Raw genomic sequence first — 22606 nt, 5'->3', positions numbered from 1 at the left:
GGCAAAGATGGGTTTATGGAGTTAGATCACAGATTAACCATGCTCTCATTAAATTGAATGAATTAGAGAGAAAGGGATGGATGGTTACGATGGTAGGTTTAGTTGGGGCAAGATGTGGGAAGGATCGAGTGGAGCATAAACACAAGCATGGACTAGTTGAGCTAAATGGCCTGCTTCTGTACAGTATATCTTATGTAACGACAGAGCAGGCTGGAGGGGCTAAATGGCCTTTTCCTGTTCCTATGACTATGCACGTTGCAGTCTTTAAGACTTAACATTGAGTTAAGCAATTTCAGATCACAACCTCTGCCTCCATTTTTCTCGGGCAACATCTGTTGATAATTCTGTCATTCAAACTTGCACCTTCTCAAAACAACTTTTTGTTTCTTGTCCCATTACCATCCCCTTTTGCATTTTACCATCATCCGTTTTGCCATTTAGTCTCTCCAGCATTCCATCCTATCACAGACCCTCCCTTTTGTTCTCACCCTACCTTCCCCTGCCTCTGTGCTTGCTTAAAACCTGTTACATCTCGGCACTGACTAGAAGGGCCGAATGGCCTGTTTTCTGTGCTGTAGTGTTTTATGGTTCTAACATTTTCCAGTTCTGACAAAAGGCTCTGGATCTGAAATATTAACTCTTTTTTCTTTCCACAGATGCTTCTAGACCTGCTGAGTATTTCTAGCATTTTCAGTTTTTATTTTAGATTTCCAGCATCTGCAGTATTTTGCTTTTGTGTTGTGTATGTCTGGTATTAAGAACTGACTTGCATCTGTAGCAGAACAGTGTAGTTCCTTTCTTCATGGAGCTCTGTCTGCTTTGCTCTTGTGCCAGGCTGGTCCCTGACTCTGAATACAAACTGCATATATATAAATAGCATTTTATTATTTATGTAGCAAATGCAAATCCCCAAAGCCAAGTGATAGCCTTCTCATTTGCTGAGTTTAAGATGATTAGTCCGCCACAAAGTCAGTGGAGGATACACCTCTCGGTAATATGCAGCATTGTTTATGTCTTTTCACAAGTGCATAAGGGTTTTGTACTGAGGCCCCAGCAGTGGAGGTTGGCTGCACAGGGGCCCTGGCCTGTCCTGAACCTATTTAGCAAGGACCACTGTCACTGTGGTAGTTCAAAGTCTGCCATTTGACAGATGGGGTGTGTCACAAGGAACTTGTTAGTGACTTCCCACGTTTCCCATTTCTTGATCCAAAGGATTTTCGCTGGTATCATGCTCAGGAATGGTGCTCAATATGTAATGCTGAGATGGAAGGCCAGGTTGAACAGGTCATCATGGAGTGGTAAGTGAGGTGCAGCATGGATATTTTTGTCCAGCTTGTGGCTTTTCAACAGTTGGCTGATGTGTAGGGGAATGATTTTTGCGAGGACAGGAAGCCAGGCGACGGGTATTGAGTGGTTGCATTCATTTGAGTGTCAACGAGATGTGTGTGTGATGACCTTTGCACAGTACTCTGCTGTGGAGTACGATGGGGCAAGTGCTGAAGCCTGGAGTGTTGTGACAGCAGCATCCCACGTAGATCCAACAAATTTGGTTAGTAGATTGTTTCTGGTTTTGACGTTAGCTATTTTCTTCAGATGTTCCTGGAAGAACATGGTCAGATCGAGAATCACTTCCAAGCATGTTGGGTTGATATTTTGCTTTAATCTCTGGCCATCCACGTAGATATGCAATTTTTTTTGTACTGATATTGTGGAGGTGGAACATACATGATATGGTTTTAGAGAAATTTAACATGAGATGCCACGTACTGCAGTCAACTTTGTCATGCCTTCATTAAGGATCTGGTCCAGAGTGCCGAAGGAGCTTGGGTGTTACAACAGATGTTATCAGCATAGGGGAACTTGTGGGATGTGGTTGTCGGCAGGTCATTTGTATATATATTGAACAGGGTTGGGGCTAGCACCGAGCCCTCTGGTAGTTCATTAGCCTGTCTCCTCCCTACACATCTGTCTTGTCCAAGGTGGACTCTGAATTGGCTGTTGCGAAGGAGTGTTTCAAACCCAGGTTGGAAGTATTTTGGACAGCTTTGGAAGTAGGCTAGTGTGCTACAGAGTATCATAGGCAGCTATGAAGTCCAGTAGCTCCATGCCTGTCTTCAGTTTCTTTTGGAAGGCATTTTCGATGCAGGCGGTGAGTGCCAGAACTTCATCATGTGCCGCGTCCCTTATGGAAAGGAGCTCGGTTGACATTAATGATGGTCTCTACTTCCAGATATGTGTTGTAGGATAAGGCGCGTAAAGAGCTTAAAGCACCCAAAGTAGTGAAATTGGTCAATGGCTCGCTGCCAATATAAAATCTTTTCCAGGTTTTGGAATGGCAATGATTTTTGCTATATGCCACACCTTCAGGAGTGAGTTGTTTTTTTGTGTTAATTGTGATAATTAGCATCGTTATGAAGCCAAAAAACAGATACTAAAGATGTATTGTAAATGCACTTTGAATGACCAAAATAGTTTTTAAAAAACCTGTTTGTGCCTCTAGTAGTCCGGATTTCTCTAAGCACTGTTTCGATGCTCAATGGGGGAGATGGTGGCATAGTGGTAATGTCACTGGACTAGTAATCCAGAGACCCAGGCTAATGCTCTGGGGACACAGGTTCATATCCCACCATGGCAGCTGGTGGAATCTTAAGATAAAAGTAAAAAACTGCGGATGCTGGAAATCCAAAACAAAAACAAAAATACCTGGAAAAGCTCAGCAGGTCTGGCAGCATCTGCGGAGAGGAACACAGTTAAAGTTTCGAGTCCGAATGACCCTTCAACAGATCATTCGGACTCGAAATGTTAACTGTGTTCCTCTCCGCAGATGCTGCCAGACCTGCTGAACTTTTCCAGGTGGAATCTTAATTTCAGTTGATAAAATGTGGAATTGAAAACCAATCTCAGTAATGAAACTGTTATTGATTGTCATAAAAACCCATCTGGTTCATGAATGTCTTTCGGGGAGCATATGAACTAGGAGCAGGAGAAGGCCACTCAGCCCTTCAAATCTACTCCAATAAGATCTTGACTGATTGATTGTAACCTCCTGCCTACCCCCAATAGCCTTTCATCCCTTGTTAATCAAGTATCTACCTAGCTCTCCCTTAAAAATATTGAAAGATTCTGCTTCCACTGCCTTTTTGAGGAAGAGAGATCCAAAGACGCATGACCCTATGAGTAAAAAAATCTTTCTCCTCATTTCTGTTTTAAATGAGTGAACCTTTATTTTTAAACTGTGATCCCTAGTTCTAGATTTTCCCACAAGAGGAAACAACATCTTCACATCCACTCTGTCAAGGCCTCTTAGGATCTTAAAAGTTTCAATCAAGTTGCCTCTTACTCTTCTAAACTCCAGTGGATACAAGTATAACCTGCCCAACCTTGCCTCATAAGACAACCCACTCATTCCTGGTATTAGCCTAGTAAACCTTCTCTTAACTGCTAACACATTTACATCTTTCCTTAAATAAGGAGACTAATACTGTACACCACTCCAGATATGATCTCACCAGTGCCCTGTACAGCTGAAGCATAACCTCCCTACTTTTGTATCCAATTTCCCTCACAATAAATGATAATCTATTAGCTTTCCTAATTACTTACTGTACCTGCATACTAGTCTTTTGTGATTCATGCACTAAGACATCCAGATCCCTCTGAATCTCAGAGCACTGCAATCTCTCACCATTTAGATAATATGCTTTTTTATCTTTCCTGGCAAAATGGGCAATTTCACATTTTCCAACATTATACGCCATTTGCCAGACCTTTGTCCACTCACTTAACCTATCCATATCACTTCGTAGCCTCCTTATATCCTGTTCGCAACTCACTTTCTTACCTATCTTTGTGTCATCAGCAAATTTAGCAGCCATACTATTTGTCCCTTCATCCAAGTCATTCATATAAATTATAAAAAACTGAGGCTCCAGCACTGATCCTTGTGGCACACTACTTGTTACATCCTGCCAACCAAAAATATATCCATTTGTGGCTACCCTCTGTTTCCTGTTAGTTAGCTAATCTTCTATCCATGCCAATAAGTTACAGAGAAGTGTGAGGTGATTCATTTTGGCAGGAAGAATATGGAGAGACCGTATAAAATAAAGGGAGAAACTCTAAAGAAGGTGTAGGAACAGAGGGACCTTGGTGTATATGTCCATAAGTCAGTGAAGATGGCAGGGCATGTTGATAGAGCAGTTAATAAACCTTTTAGTACCTTAGGCTTTATTAATAGGGACACTGAGTACAAGATTGGGGAGGTCATACTGAAGTGGCATAAGACACTAGTTAGGCTTCATCTGGAGTACTGAGTCCAGTCCTCGGCACCATACTTCAGGAAGGGTGTGAGAGAGAGGAAAGAGGAGAATCACAAGAATGATTCCAAGAACCTATCTATGAGGATAGATTGAAGAGGTTGGGACTGTTTTCCTTTCAGGAAAGAAGGCTGAGAGGAGGCTTGAAAGAGATATTCAAGATCCTGAGGGGTATGGACAGGGTAAGTAGTGAGAAACTGTTCCCACTCAAGGGAGTGTCAAGAACTAGCAGGCACAGATTAGAAATAGAAATAATCGTCATTTTAAAAAATTCATTCGCGGGATGTGGGCTTCGCTGGCTGGGCCAGCATTTATTGCCCATCCCTAGTTGCCCTTGAGAAGGTGAGCTGTCTTCTTGAACCACTGCAGTCCATGTGGTGTAGGTACACCCAGAGCGCTATTAGGAAAGGAGTCCAGGATTTTGACCCAGCGACAGTGAAGGAACGGCGATATATTTCCAAGTCAGGATAGTGAGTGACTTGGAGAGGAACTTTCAGGTGGTGGTGTTTACATCTATCTGCTGCCCTTGTCCTTCTAGGTGGTAGTGGTCGTGGGTACGGAAGATGCTGTGTAAGGAGCCTTGGTGAATTCCTACAGTGCATCTTGTAGATAATACACACTGCTGCTACTGTGTGTTGGTGGTGGAGGGAGTGAATGTTTGTGGATGTGGTGCCAATCAAGCGGACTGCTTTGTCCTGGATCGTATCAAACTTCTTGATTGTTATGGCAGCTGCACTCATCCAAGCAAGTGGCGAGTGTTCCATCACACTCATGACTCATGCCTTGTGGATGGTGGATAGGCTTTGGGGAGTCAGGAGGTGAGTTACTCATCGCAGGATTCCTAGCCTCTGACTTGCTCTTGTAGCCACAGTATTTATATGGCTAGTCCAGTTCAGTTTCTGGTCAATGGTAACCCCCAGGATGTTGATAGTAGGAGATTCAGTGATGGTAATGCCATTGAACATCACGGATTGATGGTTGGAACCTTTCTTGTTGGAGATGATCATTGCCTGACACTTGTGTGGCGCGAATGTTACTTGTCACTTGTCAGTCCAACCCTGGATGTTGTCCAGGTCTTGCTGCATTTGGACATGGACTGCTTCAGTATCTGAGGAGTTGCGAATGGTGCTGAACATTGTGCAGTCATTAGCGAACATCCCCACTTCTGACCGTATGATGGAAGGAAAGTCATTGATGAAGCAGCTGAAGACGGTTGTACCTAGGACACTACCCTGAGGAATTCCTGCAGTGATGTCCTGGAGCTGAGATGACTGACCTCCATCAATCAAAACCATCTTCCTTTGTGCTAGTATGACTCCAATCAGTGGAGACTTTTTCCCCTGATTCCCATTGACCCTAGTTTTGCTAGGGCTCCTTGATGCCACACTTGGTCAAATGGTGCCTTGATGTCAAGGGCAGTCACTCTCACTTCACCTCAGGAGTTCAGGTCTTTTGTCCAAGTTTGACCCAAAGCTATAATGAGGTCAGGAGCTGAGTGGCCCTGCTGGAACCCAAACTGGACATCAGTGAACAGGTTATTGCTAAGCAAGTGCCACTTGATAGCACCGTTGATGACCCCTTCCATTACTTTACTGATGACTGAGAGTAGACTGATGGAGCGGTAATTGGCTGGGTTGGATTTGTTCTGCTTTTTGTGTACAGGACACACCTGGGCAATTTTCCACATGGCTGGGCAGATGCCAGTGTTGTAGCTGTACTGGAACAGTTAGGGATGCGGCAAGTTCTGGAGCGCAAGTCTTCAGTGCTATTGCTGGAATATTGTCAGGCCCCATAGCCTTTGCAGTATCCAGTGCCTTCAGCCATTTCTTGATATCACATGGAGTGAATTGAATTGGCTGAAGACTGGCATCTATGATGCTGGGGACCTCCGGAGGAGGCTGAGATGGATCATCCTATCGGCACCTCTGGCTGAAGATTGTTGCGAATGCTTCAGCCTTATCTTATGTCAAATGGAATAAAAGTGATATGAGGGAACATTTTTCACCGAGAGGGTGGTTGGAGCCTGGAATTAACTTCTGGGAGGGTGGTGGAGGCATGTTCGATCGAGGTATTCAAAAGTGAATTGGATTGCTATCTTAAAAGAATGAATATGCAAGGTTACGGGGAAAAGGCAGAGGAGTTGGTCTTGGTAGATTGCTCTTTCAGTGAGCCAGTGCAGACTCAATGGGCCGAATGCCCTCTTACACTGTAAAGATTCATGAGTCCATGCTGGCTCTCTGTACAGCAATCCATTTAGTCCCATTTCCCCACTCTTATCCCATAGCCCTGTAAGTTTATTTCCTGCTAGTGCCCATCCAATTTTTTTCTGAAACCATTCATCAATCCTGCCTTCATAGGCCGGGATTTCCAGGTCATTGCGCTCACTACATAAAAAGATTTCTACCTTACACCTCGCCTGCACCTTTGACCCAAAACCTTAAACCTGTGTACCTTGGTCCTGTACCATCGGCTATTGGGAGCAACTTTTCATTGCCTACCTTACATAAACCTGTCATAATCTTGAATACTCCCCTCAATTTTATTTTCTCCAAGGAAAGCAACACCAGCTTCTTCAACCTAAAATCCCTCATCTCTGGAAGCATTCTGTTTGCTTTTTAGTTTGTATGGCTGGGGAAGCTGTTTGACTTGATGCAGTGTGAATGGTTGTGATGGCACTAGGAACGGATCTCTCAGGGCAAAAGTTCAATATATTGGTAGTATGTTGACTTAGCTGGTTACACGGAGGGAGACAGCAATCTTCACATGATCCTCCTGGTAAAGTAAGTTTTCAACTTGAAAACCTGCAAACTAATGCTCTCAAGGAGGTGACCAAACCCCAGCCACCAGGCTCCTGGTCCAAGCAGTAAAATGCCCACCATTCCCATAAATCTCTGGACCCTCCCAAGGACCCTCACATCCTTCCTAAAGTGTGATGACCAGAATTCAATGTAGTACCATATTTGTGCCTCCAGGGCTTTACAAAGGTTCAGCATAACTTTCCTGCTTTTATACTCAATACCTCTATGAAGCCAAGATCACATATGCTTTGCTAACTATTCTTACAATATGTTATCCCATCTTCAAAGATCTATACACATGAATCCCAGGTCTCTCTGTCCCTATAAAACCTTTAGGACTGTACCATTTAGCCTATATTGACTCTTTCTAACCCTTATGCCAAAATGCATCATCCCATACTTCTCTATTAAATTCCACCTGTCACTTATTTGCTTACTGTGCTAGATTAACTATGTCCTGTTGCAGTCATTTGTTTTCTTAACTGTCAGCCACACCTCCCAAGTTTGGTATCATCGACAAATTTTGAAATTTTACTCTGTCTTCCAATATCCAGGTCATTTATATATCAAGAAGCAGTGGTTCTAGCACTGAATTCTGTAATATTTACACCCTATTAAAAATCAGAAGTTGGTGCTTCGATCATCAGCAAAGTGATCGAAGGGGTTGTCTACAGTTCTATAAGCGACGCTTAGTCAGCAAGAACCTGCTCACTGGCACTTGACACCTGACCTCACAGCATCGGTCCAAACGTGCACAAAAGCACTGAACACGAGGGGAGGTGAGAATGACTGTCCTTTACATCAAGGCAGAATTTGACTAAGTGTGGCATCAAGAAATCCCCTCGTGTTCAGGCTGTTTGCTGATGACTGCACAATGTTCTCTTTTCGCAACTCCCCGAACACTGAAGCCACCTGTGTCCATATGTAGCAAGACCTGGACAACATTCAGGCTTGGGCTGTTAAGTGGTAAGTAACATTTTGTGTCATACAAGGGCCCGGCAATGGCCACCTCCAACAAGAGAGAATCTAAGCAGCTGCCATGGCATTTAGTGGCACCATGGCTGAATCTCCTACTATCAACACCCTGGGGTGGAGAGGGGTTGTCACCATTGACCAGGAACTGAGCTGGATTAGCCAAATAAATACTGTGGCTACAAGAGCAGGTCAGAACCTGGGAATTCTGAGGTGAATAACTCACCTCTTTACTCCCCAAAGCCTGTCCACTATCTATAAGCCGCAAGTCAGGAGTATGATGAAATACTCTACTTGGCTGTCCAAGTGCAGCTTCAGCAGCACTCGAAGCATCCAGGCCAGAACAACCTGCTTGATTGGCATCGCATCCACCAACTTAAACATACACTCCCTCTACCATTGACACACATTGACAGCAGTATGTACTATATACAAGATGCACTGCAGCAACTCACCAAGGCTCCTCCAGCAGCACCTTCCAAACCTGTGACCTCTATCACCTAGAAGGTTAAGGGCAGCAGATGAATGGGAATACCACTACCTGCAAGTTCCCCTCCAAGCCACACACCATCCTGACTTGGAACTATCTCGCCATTGTCATTCCTGAACTGTCGTGGCATCAAAATCATGGAACTCCCAACCGAACAGCACTGTGGATGTACCTGCATCAGATGGACTGCAGCAGTTCAAGAAGGCAGCTCCCCACCACCTTCTGTAGGACTCAGGCTGGGCAACAAATGCTGGCCTTGCCAGTGACGCTAACTTCCAATGAAGGAATAAAAAAAACATGTCCAGTTCACCCATCATCCCTGTGCTTGCTGACCTACATTGGCTGCCAGCTAAGCAATGCCTCAATTTTAAAATTTTTATCCTTGCTTTTGAATCACTCCATTACTTTGCTCCTCCCTTTCACTAATCCACTCAAACCATACAACTCTTAGACATCTGTGCTCCCCTAGTTCTGACCTCTTGAACATCTCCAATTTTAATTGCTCCAACATTGGTGGCTGCAAGTTCTGGAATTCCTCCCATAAACCTTTCTGCCCCTCAGCCACCCTTTCTTCCTTTAAGAAACTCCTTAAAACCTATCTGTCCTAATGCCTCCTCATGTGGCCCTGTGCCAAATTTTGTTAACTCTCCTGTGAAATGCCTTGGGATATTTAATTACAAGAAAGACACGATATAAACACCAGTTTTTTCATGTCCTGATAATTTAATTTCATAGTTTTTCTTTACCTTAATTGTTTTTACTTAATTTCTTCATATTCTTCCTTGTCATGCTCTCCACTGTTATCCATGCACTTAATGTATGTGCATTCTGTTGATGTAGTATGCAATTATGAAATTTGAATCCTTTTGCTTGCAAGTATTGTTAAAGATCATTCTGTCAAGAGCTTTCAATGCCAACTACTGTGTTCAGAGAGTGCATCATGACGGGAGTGGTATAGTTCCTCCGCTAATGCAGTGCAGTTGTATATGTGCCACAAGTGTTCACTTTCTGACATGTTTTCTGTTTTGAATTACAAAGCTATAGTGTGAAAGAAATATTGTGTAGCTCGACAATTAACAGAAGGCTGACATAATATCAATTATATGTAATAGTAGGGCTAGTGATATTGGCGTTAACTGGTCTAAATATATTTAGGCTAACTTTAGCTTGTTGACCTGTACAAATGCATGGAGTTGCATGTGCTCTTTGCAAACATCCCCTATTAAACCCTTGTGTGTATTGAGCGCAGGAGATCTTTATTAAACCCAAGAAGTTCTTTAAACAGTTTTAAATAAAACTATGGGCCAGTGACATTTGTCAGCTGTTAATCATATTACCTTGTGTTTCTGTAACTTTTGAACCAAGTTGCTGTAAAAACTTTTCTATATTTAAAAAAAACAATTCTGGCAGGAGAATATAAATGCTAGAAATACACAACAAGTCTATTAACATCTGTAAAGAAAAAAAACAGGAAATATGGGGTAGACTTTTAGTTTGAACTGAATTCTGTTGAAGGAAAATGCCATCGCCCTCAATGTTCTTAGCAACTTTGGATGCTGTGGCCACTGTTGCAATCAACCCTATGACGTTGAGAGGCATCACCTCTGTTGGGCTCAGGAGAAGTAGGCATCCTTGTTCCCCGTTGGCTCTGCCCGATCTGCCCTGATGGATGGGCATATATGAGGTGAAGTCACCAATGTCCTCTGCTACAATTGAGAAGCTACGTCAAAGTTTTGCCACTCATGGACTGCCAGAATTGGTTGTATCTGAAAGTGGCACGGCGTTTATGAGTGCTAAGTTTCAGCAATTTATCAGCCTCAATGGTATCACTCATGTAAAAACCTCACCATTTCACCCTTCCTCAAATGGACTGGCCAAAAGGACGGTCAAACATTCAAGGCTGGCATGAAGAAATTATCTGGAAATTTCGTAGCAACCAAACTAGCACACTTTCTTTTCCATTATAGGACCACCCCTCACACAACAACAGGTATCACACTTGCGGAATTATTGATGAAACGCCGTCTCAGGATGGGATTGAGCTTAATAACACCAAATTTAGGGGGGAAGGTGGGCATCAAAAAAGTTGACTTGTTCTTTTAATAGGTACTGATGGAGTTCTAGCATTTTCTGCTGTTTTTTTCTAGCTTATTAGTTATATGGAGCTTGCAAAGATATGTGATGCCTGTAATTTCTGTGGATAGTGTTCATGTTATCCAGGTGTTCACTGCTGATTTTAAATACTAAAATTACTTGGGCATTTAATTACCTGTAAAGTTCACAGTTCAGAGGCTATTACTTTGGATATTTACTGCTAGTCATCAGTTGCAAAGATAATCTTATTTTCTCTTCTCCAGCGTGCTTCTGATTAACTTAAAACCGACAACGCTGACAGAATGACTGCCTCAAAGAGGACCCTCAGTAAAAAGGAACAGGAGGAAATTAAAAAGAAGGTACGGAATCTTTATAGTGTACATGGAAGGCAGATAGGAAAAGAAATCAGGAGGAACAAAAAGAAAAACTCTGCAAATCTGAAATGTAAAAAGAGTGCTGAAAAGGCACAGCAGGTATGTTAGTATCTGAAAAAAAAGATAGAGTTCTGTCAAAGGGTCTAAATGCTTGTTAACAAATCTTTCGTTTTTGTCTACTATTTTCAGCATTTGCTGAAAAGGGAGGGAGATGAAATAGGAAAATAATTTCAATAATTAAAAAATATGCCAATTTTACTGCCAATACTTGGAGTTGCGTTTCACCCTTATCAGGTTTTTGGTTTGCATGGTTTTTTAAATTACTACTTTATTCAGAACAGAATTATTTCAGTATTGGTTGGAAAGACAGCATAATTAAAAATACCAAAAATAAGAATACTATGTCTTCCAATTTAATTTTTTCACCTAATCTTTCTTCTTACTCTAGAGAAGCTGACTCATTTAGGACATGGTTCCAAGGCTGCCGGCAGCCCTCCAATGTTTGATTTAAAGAATTTTTAAAATTTTTGCCTTAGACACTGAGTGTTGGCTGACTATTTGGATGGGAAGCGAGGAGGCCATTGCAGCTTAACACAATCCTTTTTTGATCCAATGCCTGTGAAATCACGCACTTTGCACCAAGGGTCATTGAATAATGATCAGTAATTGAAGTCTTTTTTTTCTCTCCACCATCCCCATTCGTAGAAGCTAATTATTGAACCAAATTGTTACCCACATTAAGACCTAATTAGGCACAGAACAGAATACTTTGGTCTGCTTGGCTTGGGTATTATCCTTACCAGCTAGCCATTGGGGAACAAACATACTAGTGATAGCAGGAATAAGGTAATGAATGGACTTCTTCCTTCGTAATTTTCAAACAAAGATGTTTGAATTCTCAGAGGTTGTTAGATTTCCCCTTCCTTCAGATTACTTAGCGTTGCATTCGTTTGTATGTTTTACGCATAGATAAAGAATTCTGTAATTTGCCGCATGCCAATATTTCAAACTATGGGACAATTAGTGTATGTTTTTCTTATTGACTAAGTTATTTTAAGTGTAATTTTTTGTGAAACTGTCAATAGAAAATTGTTACAAATGCAACACACTGATGTTAAACATTTTCTTTCAGGAAGATGAGAAGGCAGCAGCTGAAATTTATGAAGAATTTTTGGCCTCCTTTGAGGGAGCAGACTCCAGTAAAGTAAAAGCTTTTGTAAGAGGTGGCATTGTAAATGCAACAAGAGGTGAGTTTATGAACTATATGCAGAAAGTAAGGGAAACCCCACTTTATTGAAATGTCAGAAGTCCTTTCACACTCCAGGTAGAATTAGAGCAAGTTATTTTGCAGTGTTGATGTCTAAGCATGAGCTATTTTCCTACGGTAAAACTCAATTTCTTCCATGTTGGTAAGGATTTGAAACCCAGAAACAAAGTGGTACCAAATGGACAGTTTTGTTGGGCTAAGTGGCCTTCACTGTTCCCCAAGTGTTTTAGGATCCTAACATTTCTACTTTTCATCTCGCACTTAAGTTGGGCTGTGTTTTTGACATGTTTGTGACACTATTTGTGAGTTCTTTAGCATAAGTAGTTTTATAACCTTTGAAAAAACCCACAACTAATAAGCTACGTTTCAATCAGTGGCCAAATAGATAATGGGTTTAAGCAGGAGGGGGGCTCCAGCTTGACTTACCATTAGGCACTAGAAATGGAGTTCATTTCATGGCAGCCACATCTGCTTGCCAAAGCTGCTCATGAGGATCTGAATTAGAGTATAAGAGAAAACTAGCTGGAAATAAAAAGATAGTAAAAGTTTCTATCAATATTTAAATAAGGAAAAAGTTAACAAAATGAGTGTTGGTCCTATAGAAAGCCAGCCTGGGGAATAATAATGGAAAGTAAGGAGATGGTAGATGAATTGAACAGGTATTTTGCATCAGTTTTCACTATAGTGGATACAAGTAACTTCCCAGAAATAGCTGTAAATCAGGAAATGGAAGGGAGGGAGGAACTCGGGACAATTATAATCACCAGGGAAGAGGTATTGAGCAAATTGTTGGAGCCGCAGACTGACATATGCCTGGGTCCTGATAGACTTCATCTTAGGGTCTTGAAAAAAGTGGCTAGTGAAATTGTTGATGTGTTGGTTTTAATTTTCCAAAATTCCCTAGATTTGGGGAAGGCTCCATTAGATTGGAAAATAGCAAATATAACTCCTTTATTCCAAAGGGGAGGGAGACAGAAAGCAGGAATCTACAGGCCTGTTAGCTTAACGTTTGCCATAGGGAAAATATTACTATCTACTATTATAGATGTTATAGCAGGGCCTTTGGAAAAGTTTAAGACAATCAATCAGAGTCAACATGGTTTGTGAAAGGGAAATCATGTTTAACCAATTCATTTGAGTACTTTGAAGGAGTCATGTGCTGTGGATAAAGGGGAACCAGTGGGTGTACTGCACTTATATTTACAGAAGACCCCACATCAAAGGCTATCGCAGAAAATAAAAGCTCATGGTGTGGGAGCTAACGTATTGGCTAGCTAACAAGAAACAGCGTAGCCATAAATGGATATTTTTCTGGTTGGCAGGAATTAATGAGTGGTGTGCCACAGGGATCAGTGCTGGGGCCTCAACTTTTTATAATTTATATGAATGACTTGAATGAAGGGACAGATGTTATGGTTGCTAAATTTGCTGATGACACAAAGATATGTAGGAAAGTAAGTTGTGAACAGGATATTAGGAGGCTACAAAGTGGCATAGGTTAATTCAGCGGGCAAAGACCTGGCAAATGGAGTATAATGTGGGCAATTGTGAAATTGTCCATTTTGGCAGTAAGGATAGAAAAGAAGCATATCTAAATGGTGAGAGATTGCAGAGCTCTGAGATTCAGAAGAATTTGGTTTCCTAGTGCATGAATCACGAAAAGCTAATATGCAGGTAAGCAAGTAATTAGGAAAGCTAATAGAATGTTATCATTTATTGTGTGGGGAATTGAATACAAAAGTAGGGAGGTTATACACAGTTGTACAGGTCACTGATGAGACCACACCTGGAGGACTGTATACAGAATTAGTCTCCTTATTTAAAGAAAAATGTAATTGTGTTTAGAAGTCATTCAGAGAATATTTACCAGGCTAATAATAGGAACGGGTGAGTTGTTTTATGAAGAAAGGTTGAACAAGTTAGGCTGTAGCCACTGGAGTTTAGCAGAGCAGGAGGTGACTTGATCAAAACCTTTAAGATCCTGAGGGCTCTTGACAGGGTGGATGTGGAGAGGATGTTTCCTCTAGTGGGAGAATCTAAAACGAGGGGTCATGGTTTAAAAATAAAGGGTCTCTCATTAAAGGCAGAGATGAGGAGAAATTTTTTTCCCTCAGGGTCGTGAGTCTTTGGAACTCTTTCCTGAAAAGGCAGTGGAAGCAGGTCTTTGAATATTTTTAGGGGAGAGCTAGATAGATTCTTGATTATCAAGGGGATGAAAGGTTATTGGGGGTAAGCAGGAGGTTAGAATTAGATCAGCTGTGATCTTATTGAATGGTGGAGCCGGCTTGAAAGGCCGAGTGGCCTGCTCCTGGTTCGTACAATTAAGTTGATTGACAGTAGATTTCATACGTGGTTTTCGATCTGGCTTTCTAAAACATTAAGGTGACTGATAATGTTTACAAGCTGTTCTGCATTATTCCTTCCATCGTGTTGAAAGTCAAGTTCCATGTCTTTTGGCAGAAGGAAAAACTTCTGAGGCTTGGATGACAGCTGGTAGAAGGTGTCACATGGGCTGGGTAGGTTATGACAGTATGCCTTCTTGTTGGATTTGGTGGTGAACATAATTGCTGTTGCAGAGAGACAAACAACTGCTTCTAAAGCTTTGCACTTGAAACTATTAGAACTAATTTGGGTTGTGCCCATGATGTAGTCGGGAAGATGGTGGCACTCTTTCAGAGTCCAAAGGGAAAGTACAGCTTGGCGGGACTTGGCAGTACTTTAGTGGTTGTTTTTGCAAAGCTTTTCTCCTGGACAGTGTTATTTTTGGAAGTGTTCTATGAGTGCAGAAGTTTAAATACAGCTAACCATCAACTGGCTGCTCAAAGGTTGAAGGATGTTAATGTAATATTAATTGTATTATTAAGGATGAACAGATGGAGGATGTTGATTGATTAAGTATCGTGAGCATATATAGAAAAAGGACTTTGTGTGGCCTTGAGGAGTCCGTGTTCCGTTATTATATAGGATGCCAGAGGTTGCAGCCCCTGTTTGATTATTTGAAGAGGCTGTGCCTCAAATTTTGGTTCTACTTCAGCCCCATGCTCTTGATCTTTGGTCACCTGGTGCAGGGAGAGAGGATGACCTCCTCATAAGCCTGCTTCTGGGCTTGGCCAAGGTGGCCATCAACAGGTCCAGGCAGCGGGTGTTTGATGGTATCATCCGATCCAACTATGTGCCCCTCTGCGTGTGGTGTGTTCGAGGCCAGATGGGCCTGGAGAGGTAGCATTAGGCGTCCGCTGGTACGCTAGAGGTCTTCTGTGACTGGTGGGCACCGCAGGGGCTAGGGTGCATCATCACCCCTGGAAATGACATTTTGGTTTGATTTTGTAAGTTTCCTTTTGGAAAATTTAGATTTATTGTTACAGAGCCAGATGAGGGGTTGTCACCCCCTCATTTATTGATTTTTGTTTATTGAGTTTTTTTTCTAAAAAAGTTTTAAAAAAAAAAAGGACTTTCTGCAGCCTTGAGGAGTCCATGTTCTATGTCAATATAGGACGCCAGAGGTTGCAGCCTCTATTTGATTATTTGAAGAGGCTGTGCCTCAAATTTTGGTTGTACTTCAGCCCCACGCTATTGACCTTTAGCCACCCTGTACAGAGGGGGGTGGGCAGATCGGAGGACCTCTTCGTGGGCCTGGCCACTGTGGCCATTAACAGGTCCAGACAGCAGGCCGTGGAAGGGCTTGTCTGGCCTGACAGTCTGCCCTCTTCCACATCTACATTCATGGCTGGGCGTCCCTGGAGAGGGAGCATGCGGTGCCCGCAGGTATGCTTGAGGCCTTCTGCAACCGGTGGGTGACGAGGGATTGGCGCGCATCATCGGTCCCAGGACCACTATTTTTATTTGATGAGTTTCCTTTGAAAGTTTTGTTTTTCATTACAATGCCCATTTAAGGGGCTTTTAATTAGTTGTTTATTTTATTTAATTGGGTTCAAAAGAGTATTAAAAAAATGACTTTCTGCTGTCTTCAGGAGTCCGTGTTCCACGTATATATAGATTGAGGTTGCAGCCATTTTTGAGCATTTGAAGGGGCTGTTCCTCAAATTTTGGTTGCACTTCAGCCCCATGCTCCTGATCTTTGGCTACTGGTGTGGAGGGGGACGGGCAGAGCGGAGGACTTCCTTGTAAGCCTGCTCCTGGGCCTGTCCAAGGTGACCATTAATAGGTCCAGGTAGCGGGCAGTTGAGGGGGTTGTTCAGCCTGACTCTCTGCCCAACTTCCGTGGCTTTGTTTGCGCTTGGGAGACAGAGCAGAGCATGTGGTGTCTGTTGGTATGCTTAGAGATCTTCTGTGACCTATGGGTGCTGCAAGCTGGAGTGTATCATCAGCCCCAAAACAACATTTTAATTTAACTTGAGTTTCCTTTTTAAAGCTTTGCTTTTTGTTACAGGGTCCCTTAAATGGACCTTCAATTGGTTAATTAGTTTATTAATTAGATTATTATGGGCAATCAAAAAAGCATATAAAACAAGGATTTCTGGGACACTGGGGTGTTGGTAGGTGGGAAATGTGTGTAATGCTACATTCTGTGAATAAACCTACTATCGAGAAAAGGACCTGTGTCAAGTTTCATACTTCACCACCTGGCTTGGATCCATTTAACAGAGGACACCTTGGGCCATGAACATGCTCATGTACCTTCTACATTATCAGCAACTGGTGAGATTGACTTTAAGGCATCTTTGGCTGCATCCTGTCGCACAAGCTCATGTGCAGAAAAGTTGCTTATGTTGAACACATTTTGTCTTTCTCTCCAATCTACCCCCTTGAACCGTCTAGTTCTGTTTAAAACTTAAACTGCCGTTTAACTGATCCTGCAACATCCAAACTTGCCACAGCTTGAATTTAGTGTTGAAGCATTTCCTCCATTCTGCTACATGGTTAATTCTTAAATTGCTGGCAGTTGGAGAGAATTCTATGCTTCATGATCTTGTACATAGAAGTTAAACAGGATTTGGATACCTGGCAATGTAGAACTACTGGATTGTGTGTTGAACTATTAGTATAGCAAAAAGATATTAATAAGTTTGCTATGTATTGATGAATTTCAATATAGATAAGTGTGAGGTGATACATTTTAGTAGGAAAAGTAGAGAAACTACATACCACCTGCATAATTATAGTCTAAATGGTGAGCATTGCAAAGGGATTAGGGGGTACAGATACATAAATAACCAAAAGTAGAGGCACAGGTTAGTAAGACGATGAAATTGAATGAAGCACTGGGATTCTTTTCTAGAAGGATGGAATTGAAAAACTGAAGTTATATTAAACTTGTATTGAGCCTTGATTATATTAAACTTGGAGCCTTCAGATTCTGGAACGGTCCCAGTGGATTGGAAAGTAGCAAACGTGCCATCTTTATTCAAGAAAATAGGGAAACAAAGCAGGAAGCTATAGACCAGTTAGCTAAACATTTGTCATAGGGAAATTGCTTGAATCCATTATTGAGGAAGTTACAGCAGGTTACTTAGAAAATCATAATGGTACCAGACAGAGTCAACATGGTTTTGTGAAAGGAAAATCATGTTTAACTAATTTATTAGAGGTTTTTGAGGAAGTAACAAGATAAGGGGAACCTGTAGATGTGCTGTACTTGGATTTTCAAAAGTCATTTTGATAAGATGCCACATCAAGAGTTACTACACAAAATAAGAGCCCATGGTCTAGGGGGTAACATGGTACAGGAATCATGGGTGCCTTTAAACCACGTAGAGACTGGGCAAACCAAATTAGCAATAATACTGTGGCGGATGAGTTCCTAGAATATGTATGAGATGGTTTCTTAGACCAGTATACTAAGGAAACAACTAGGGAACAGGCTATCCTAGATTTGCTATTGTGCAATGAGAAGGGTTTAATTAATAATCTTGTTGTGCAGGGTCCTTTAGGGAACAGTGACTATAACATGATAGAATTCTGCACTGGGATGGAAAGTGAAGTAGTCCGATCCAAAACTCGGGCTCTAAATCTAAGCAAAGGAAACTACGAAGACACGAGGCGTGAGTTGGCTAAGATATATTGGAGAACTTCATCAAAAGACATGATGGTGGATAGGCAATGGCTAATATTTAAGGAACGAATGTGTGCATTGCAACAGTTTTACATTCCTTTTTGGCACAATAAAACAGGAAAAGTGGCCCAATCATGGCTAACAAAAGAAATTAAGGATAGAATTAGATTCAAAGAAGAGTCATATAAAGTTGCTAGAAAAAGTAGCAAGGCTGAAGATTGGAAACAGTTCAGAATTCAGCAAAGGAAGACCAAGAGCTTGATTGAGAGGGGAAAATAAAGTATGAGAGTAAACTTGCAAGGAACATAAAAGCAAACTGGAAAAGCTTCTTTAAACATATGAAAAGGATTAATGAAGGCAAATGTCAGGAAGAATGGAAAATACTATTTAAATGGAGAGAGATTGCAGAACTTGACAGTACAGAGGGACCTGGGTGTGGTGGTACAGATCTAGGTGTCCTGGTACATGAATCACAAAAAAAAGTGTGCAGGAACAGCAAGCGATTTGAAAGGCAAGTGGAATGTTAACATTTATAGCAAAGGGAATAAAATATAATAGTAGGAAGTTTTACTGCAGCTCTGCAGGGCCTTGGTGAGACCACATCTGGAGTACTGTGTACAGTTTGCTCTCCTTATTTGAAAAAGAATATAATTGCTTTAGAAGCAGTTACGCAGGGCTTATGAAGAAAGGCTAAACAGGTTGGGCCTATACCCATTGGAGCTTAGAAGAATGAAAGTTGGTCGTATTGGAACATAAGATCCTGAGGGGACTTGATAGGGTGGATGCAGTGGAGGATGTTTCCTCTTCTGTGGGAGTCTAGAACGAGGGGACACAGTTTAAGAATAAGAGGTCTCCCTTTTAAGATGGAGACGAGGAGAAATCTTTTCTCTCGAGGGCCGTTTCCCCTGAAAGATGCGGATGCTGGGTAATTGAATTTATTCAAGGCAGAGTTAGATAGATTTTTGATAGATAAAGGAATCTAGGGTTGTGGGGGGCAGTTGTCAAAATGGAAATGCGACTTCAGTCACCTCAGCCACAATCTTATCGAATAGCAGAATTGGCTCGAAGGGCCAAATGGCCTACTGCTGCTCCTAAGCCCTACAGTCCTCTGTACGGTTTTGAATTCCGTTTTATAAATAGAATAGATGCATTTAAGGGGAAACTACATGAGTGCATGAGAACGTAATAGGATATGTTAATAGGGTTAGATGAAGAGAGATGGGAGGAGACTTGTGTGGAACGTAAACACTAGTAAACACAAGTTGGGCTATAATGTACTGTAATAGCAGGAGTAGTAGTCTGTGTCCAATCTAATTGGGGAAGTTGACATAATTACAACTTCAATGACTAATTCCAGAAGTGAATTTCAAAGCCTGATAACTGTGTGTGAAGATTTTCCTGACCTCTATTCTCTTGCATTTAATCTTGCAGTTAGTCAAACTCAGAAATGCCATTTGTAGTTGGTGACCTGATTACACAGGTAATCTGAGACAGCATAAAGATAGTGCCTGTTTTGAAATGCACCTATTGCAATTGGAGAGCATGGATGATCCAAGTCCAAGCTGAATATGGTATAGATGCAGTAAGATGGAACATACCAATGCATGGCAAATAGTGTGTTTAAACGTAATCTGTAAATGGATTTCTAGAAATTTTATTGGACTTCCTTATAGACAGTGGATTAGGATAGAAACTTAGGTCCCAGTCATCCAATGAAGAGATTAAAAGATTATTTCTCAATACTTTGGAATCACAAACAAAGTACCAATTTGTCTAATTTCTCCAACAGATCTGAAAAGCACTATGTTAATTTATGTTTGATGCAGCTCTAGTCTGTTCAGGAACTGTGGACAGTTTTTAGAGATACTCTAGTTAGGTGATGCTACAGCGAGCAACCAAAATGCCCCATTTGTCCCAAAACTTTTATTCAAGTGCTTACTAAGAACAGACTACTCTGCCTTGTTATGGCAGGCAGATGGTAAATGCCAAGCTGCCCAAATCCCAGAGCGAAACTTGAAGCAGCTGCCACAACTATTTGCAATTTGTACTTAGTTCAAGATGCGGGTTTTGAATTCAGTAAAAAAAGCCACCAAGTCTTATAGGATTCCTACAAAACTAAATTAAACCTTTGTTAACAGAAGAAATGATTTTAAGCACATAGGTTTACAAATTAACACTATGGTAACTCCTAGCTCCCCTAGTTATACTGACTCCCAGTTAGACATCCGTTAAGGCAACAGTAAAAACACACATTTTAAAATACCTTGAACAGTTGAATTAAAAGTGAGTTTTCTTAACTTCATTTTCTTTAGGCAGCAGCTTGAGGTTTAGATGCTGGAGGCTTTTCACATTTGTTAGATCTTAGAATTCCTTCTTTCCTACACAAAACCTCAGCTCCTTTACACAGCTTTCCCCTTTGAATGCAAATTCTCATTGTTTCACTGTGCCTTTGGACTTTACCTCTCTAATAATAAAAGTCTATCATAGTACCAATTTTACCAGTGATATTTGGTAAAAGTAAACACACAGTTTCTTAATTTCTCCTGGCTAGGTGAAACATTTCACCCCCTTTTGAATTGAAGCTAGTTTGGTTTATTTAAAAATGCAAATGTTCCCTTTAAACCTCACATTTTAAGACTTCACCCATGTTTATCTACTTAACATTTCAAACCTAGCTTATCTTTGGATAAATCAAAGCCTTCAGACCAGCTGCCTTTAATTAAATTAAGTCACACGTACACACACAGACCCCACTATTGCTCTACTGTACAATAAATTCCAATAACATTATGAAAATTATTATATCTTCCTGATGGCCTTTTATGGCTTATAACCGATAATAGAGCCCTTTATTGGGACTTGTACTGATTTGATAGTTTGCAATCATCAGCATCATAGCCAAGTGGTTATGGTACTGGGTTTGTAACCCCAAGATCAAGAGTTCAAATCTCACATTGCCAACCAAGAAACAATGTAACTTCATCTGAATCAGATGGAAACGGGTTTGTACTCGAAAGAGTTACAAAAGAAAGAGATGCAGGTGCATGCAATGCAACAGTTGAAACCAGAACTTGGTCTATCGTTTGTCTGAAAATAAATAACTTATTTAATCATAAAGCTTTATTTTTGCACCTTAGAAGAGCGATTGGAGGAGCAGAAAGGAAAATTGTACAAACCTTCTACACGGGTTCCAGAGATAAAGAGCTTAATGCCAGAGAAATCATCTTCACCATCTTTCACATCAGACCCCAAGAAGCCAGTAAGTGTCTCATTTGGTTCTCATATAATGCATGAATCCTGAGAAGCTATCTTTGTCTAAGTTTGCAGAATACAAGAAGTCAAATGTACTAGAACTATGCACAACCCCATTCAGACCTTTACAATAATACTAAGAATGGGGGCAGCACATTGGAGTCCTATAATACAGTGGTAATTTACAGACATGACCTACTTCATGACCCATTTGGACCAACAGGTGAATTTATCCAACAGGTCAGTTCCTCTTGGTTAGTTCATGTAAATTATCCACAGTATTTACTGATCCCAGCTTGAAGTGCATGAGTTGAGAACAGCTCTTAACTGGCTGTTCCCCAGTTGTATGATATGCTGGATCAGTTCATCATGCGCTGGCTTCAAAGTCAGGTTGTGGATTCAAACCCCACTTCAGTACTTGAACATGCAAGCTTGAAACCTCAGTGCAGTATTGGGTTGCAGTAGGTGTTGCCTCTTGGATGAGATGTGGATATAAAAGATCTTATTCGCTATTCAAAAAGAGCATGCTAGTTGTGGCTAGCAACCTGGGAACAGGAGGAAACCATTCAGCCTCTCGAGCCTGTTTCACCATTGTGAGATCATGGCTGATTGGCATCTTAATTTCATCCACCTGCCTTGGTTCCATGACCTTTCATACCCTTGTTGTAACAAAAAAGCTCTCAGTTCTATAATTATTATTTGAGCTAGTATCCATTGCTTTTTGTCAGTGTTATGACGTATCTAAAGACATTTGTCACGGAGTCAGCTATAGGTGAATCGAGCAGCAGTTTATTCAATATAAGTATGCATACAGGGGATAGCAATTTCAGATTGCTGTAACAGGCTCCTCTTAAGTTACACAGTTTCTTCCATATATTTATACCATTCACTTTATGCTTCTTCATTGACTCATTGTTTTTGTCTCAAACGTCTAGTTCTGTATGCATGCAATTACAGATGAAGTCACAAAAAGTCATGGAATAACCTGACATTTAGCACAAGTGATCCCAGCAGTTTATTCAAAAATACA

General features: G+C 41.3%; 1 protein-coding gene across 5 annotated transcripts in view; it reads left to right on the top strand.

The window, feature by feature from the left end:
- LOC121269845 (U2 snRNP-associated SURP domain containing) overlaps window positions 1-22606 on the top strand; it is a 70587-nt gene that overhangs the window by 5703 nt on the left and 42278 nt on the right. For 3 of the 5 annotated variants that reach the window (XM_041174881.1, XM_041174889.1, XM_041174897.1), the window contains 3 exons: window positions 10934-11143; window positions 12177-12291; window positions 21462-21583. In XM_041174881.1, coding sequence (XP_041030815.1) covers window positions 10973-11143; window positions 12177-12291; window positions 21462-21583 — 408 coding nt within the window. In that variant the 5' untranslated portion in view covers window positions 10934-10972. The remainder of the gene's footprint in view (window positions 1-10933; window positions 11144-12176; window positions 12292-21461; window positions 21584-22606) is intronic. The other 2 variants (XM_041174903.1, XM_041174908.1) reach the window with 1 other exon arrangement.

Source organism: Carcharodon carcharias, chromosome 2 (assembly GCF_017639515.1).
Source record: "Carcharodon carcharias isolate sCarCar2 chromosome 2, sCarCar2.pri, whole genome shotgun sequence".
NCBI classification, from domain to species: domain Eukaryota; kingdom Metazoa; phylum Chordata; class Chondrichthyes; order Lamniformes; family Lamnidae; genus Carcharodon; species Carcharodon carcharias.
The sequence above is the reverse complement of the archived record's forward strand: the minus strand, read 5'-3'. Positions and strand labels throughout refer to the sequence as shown.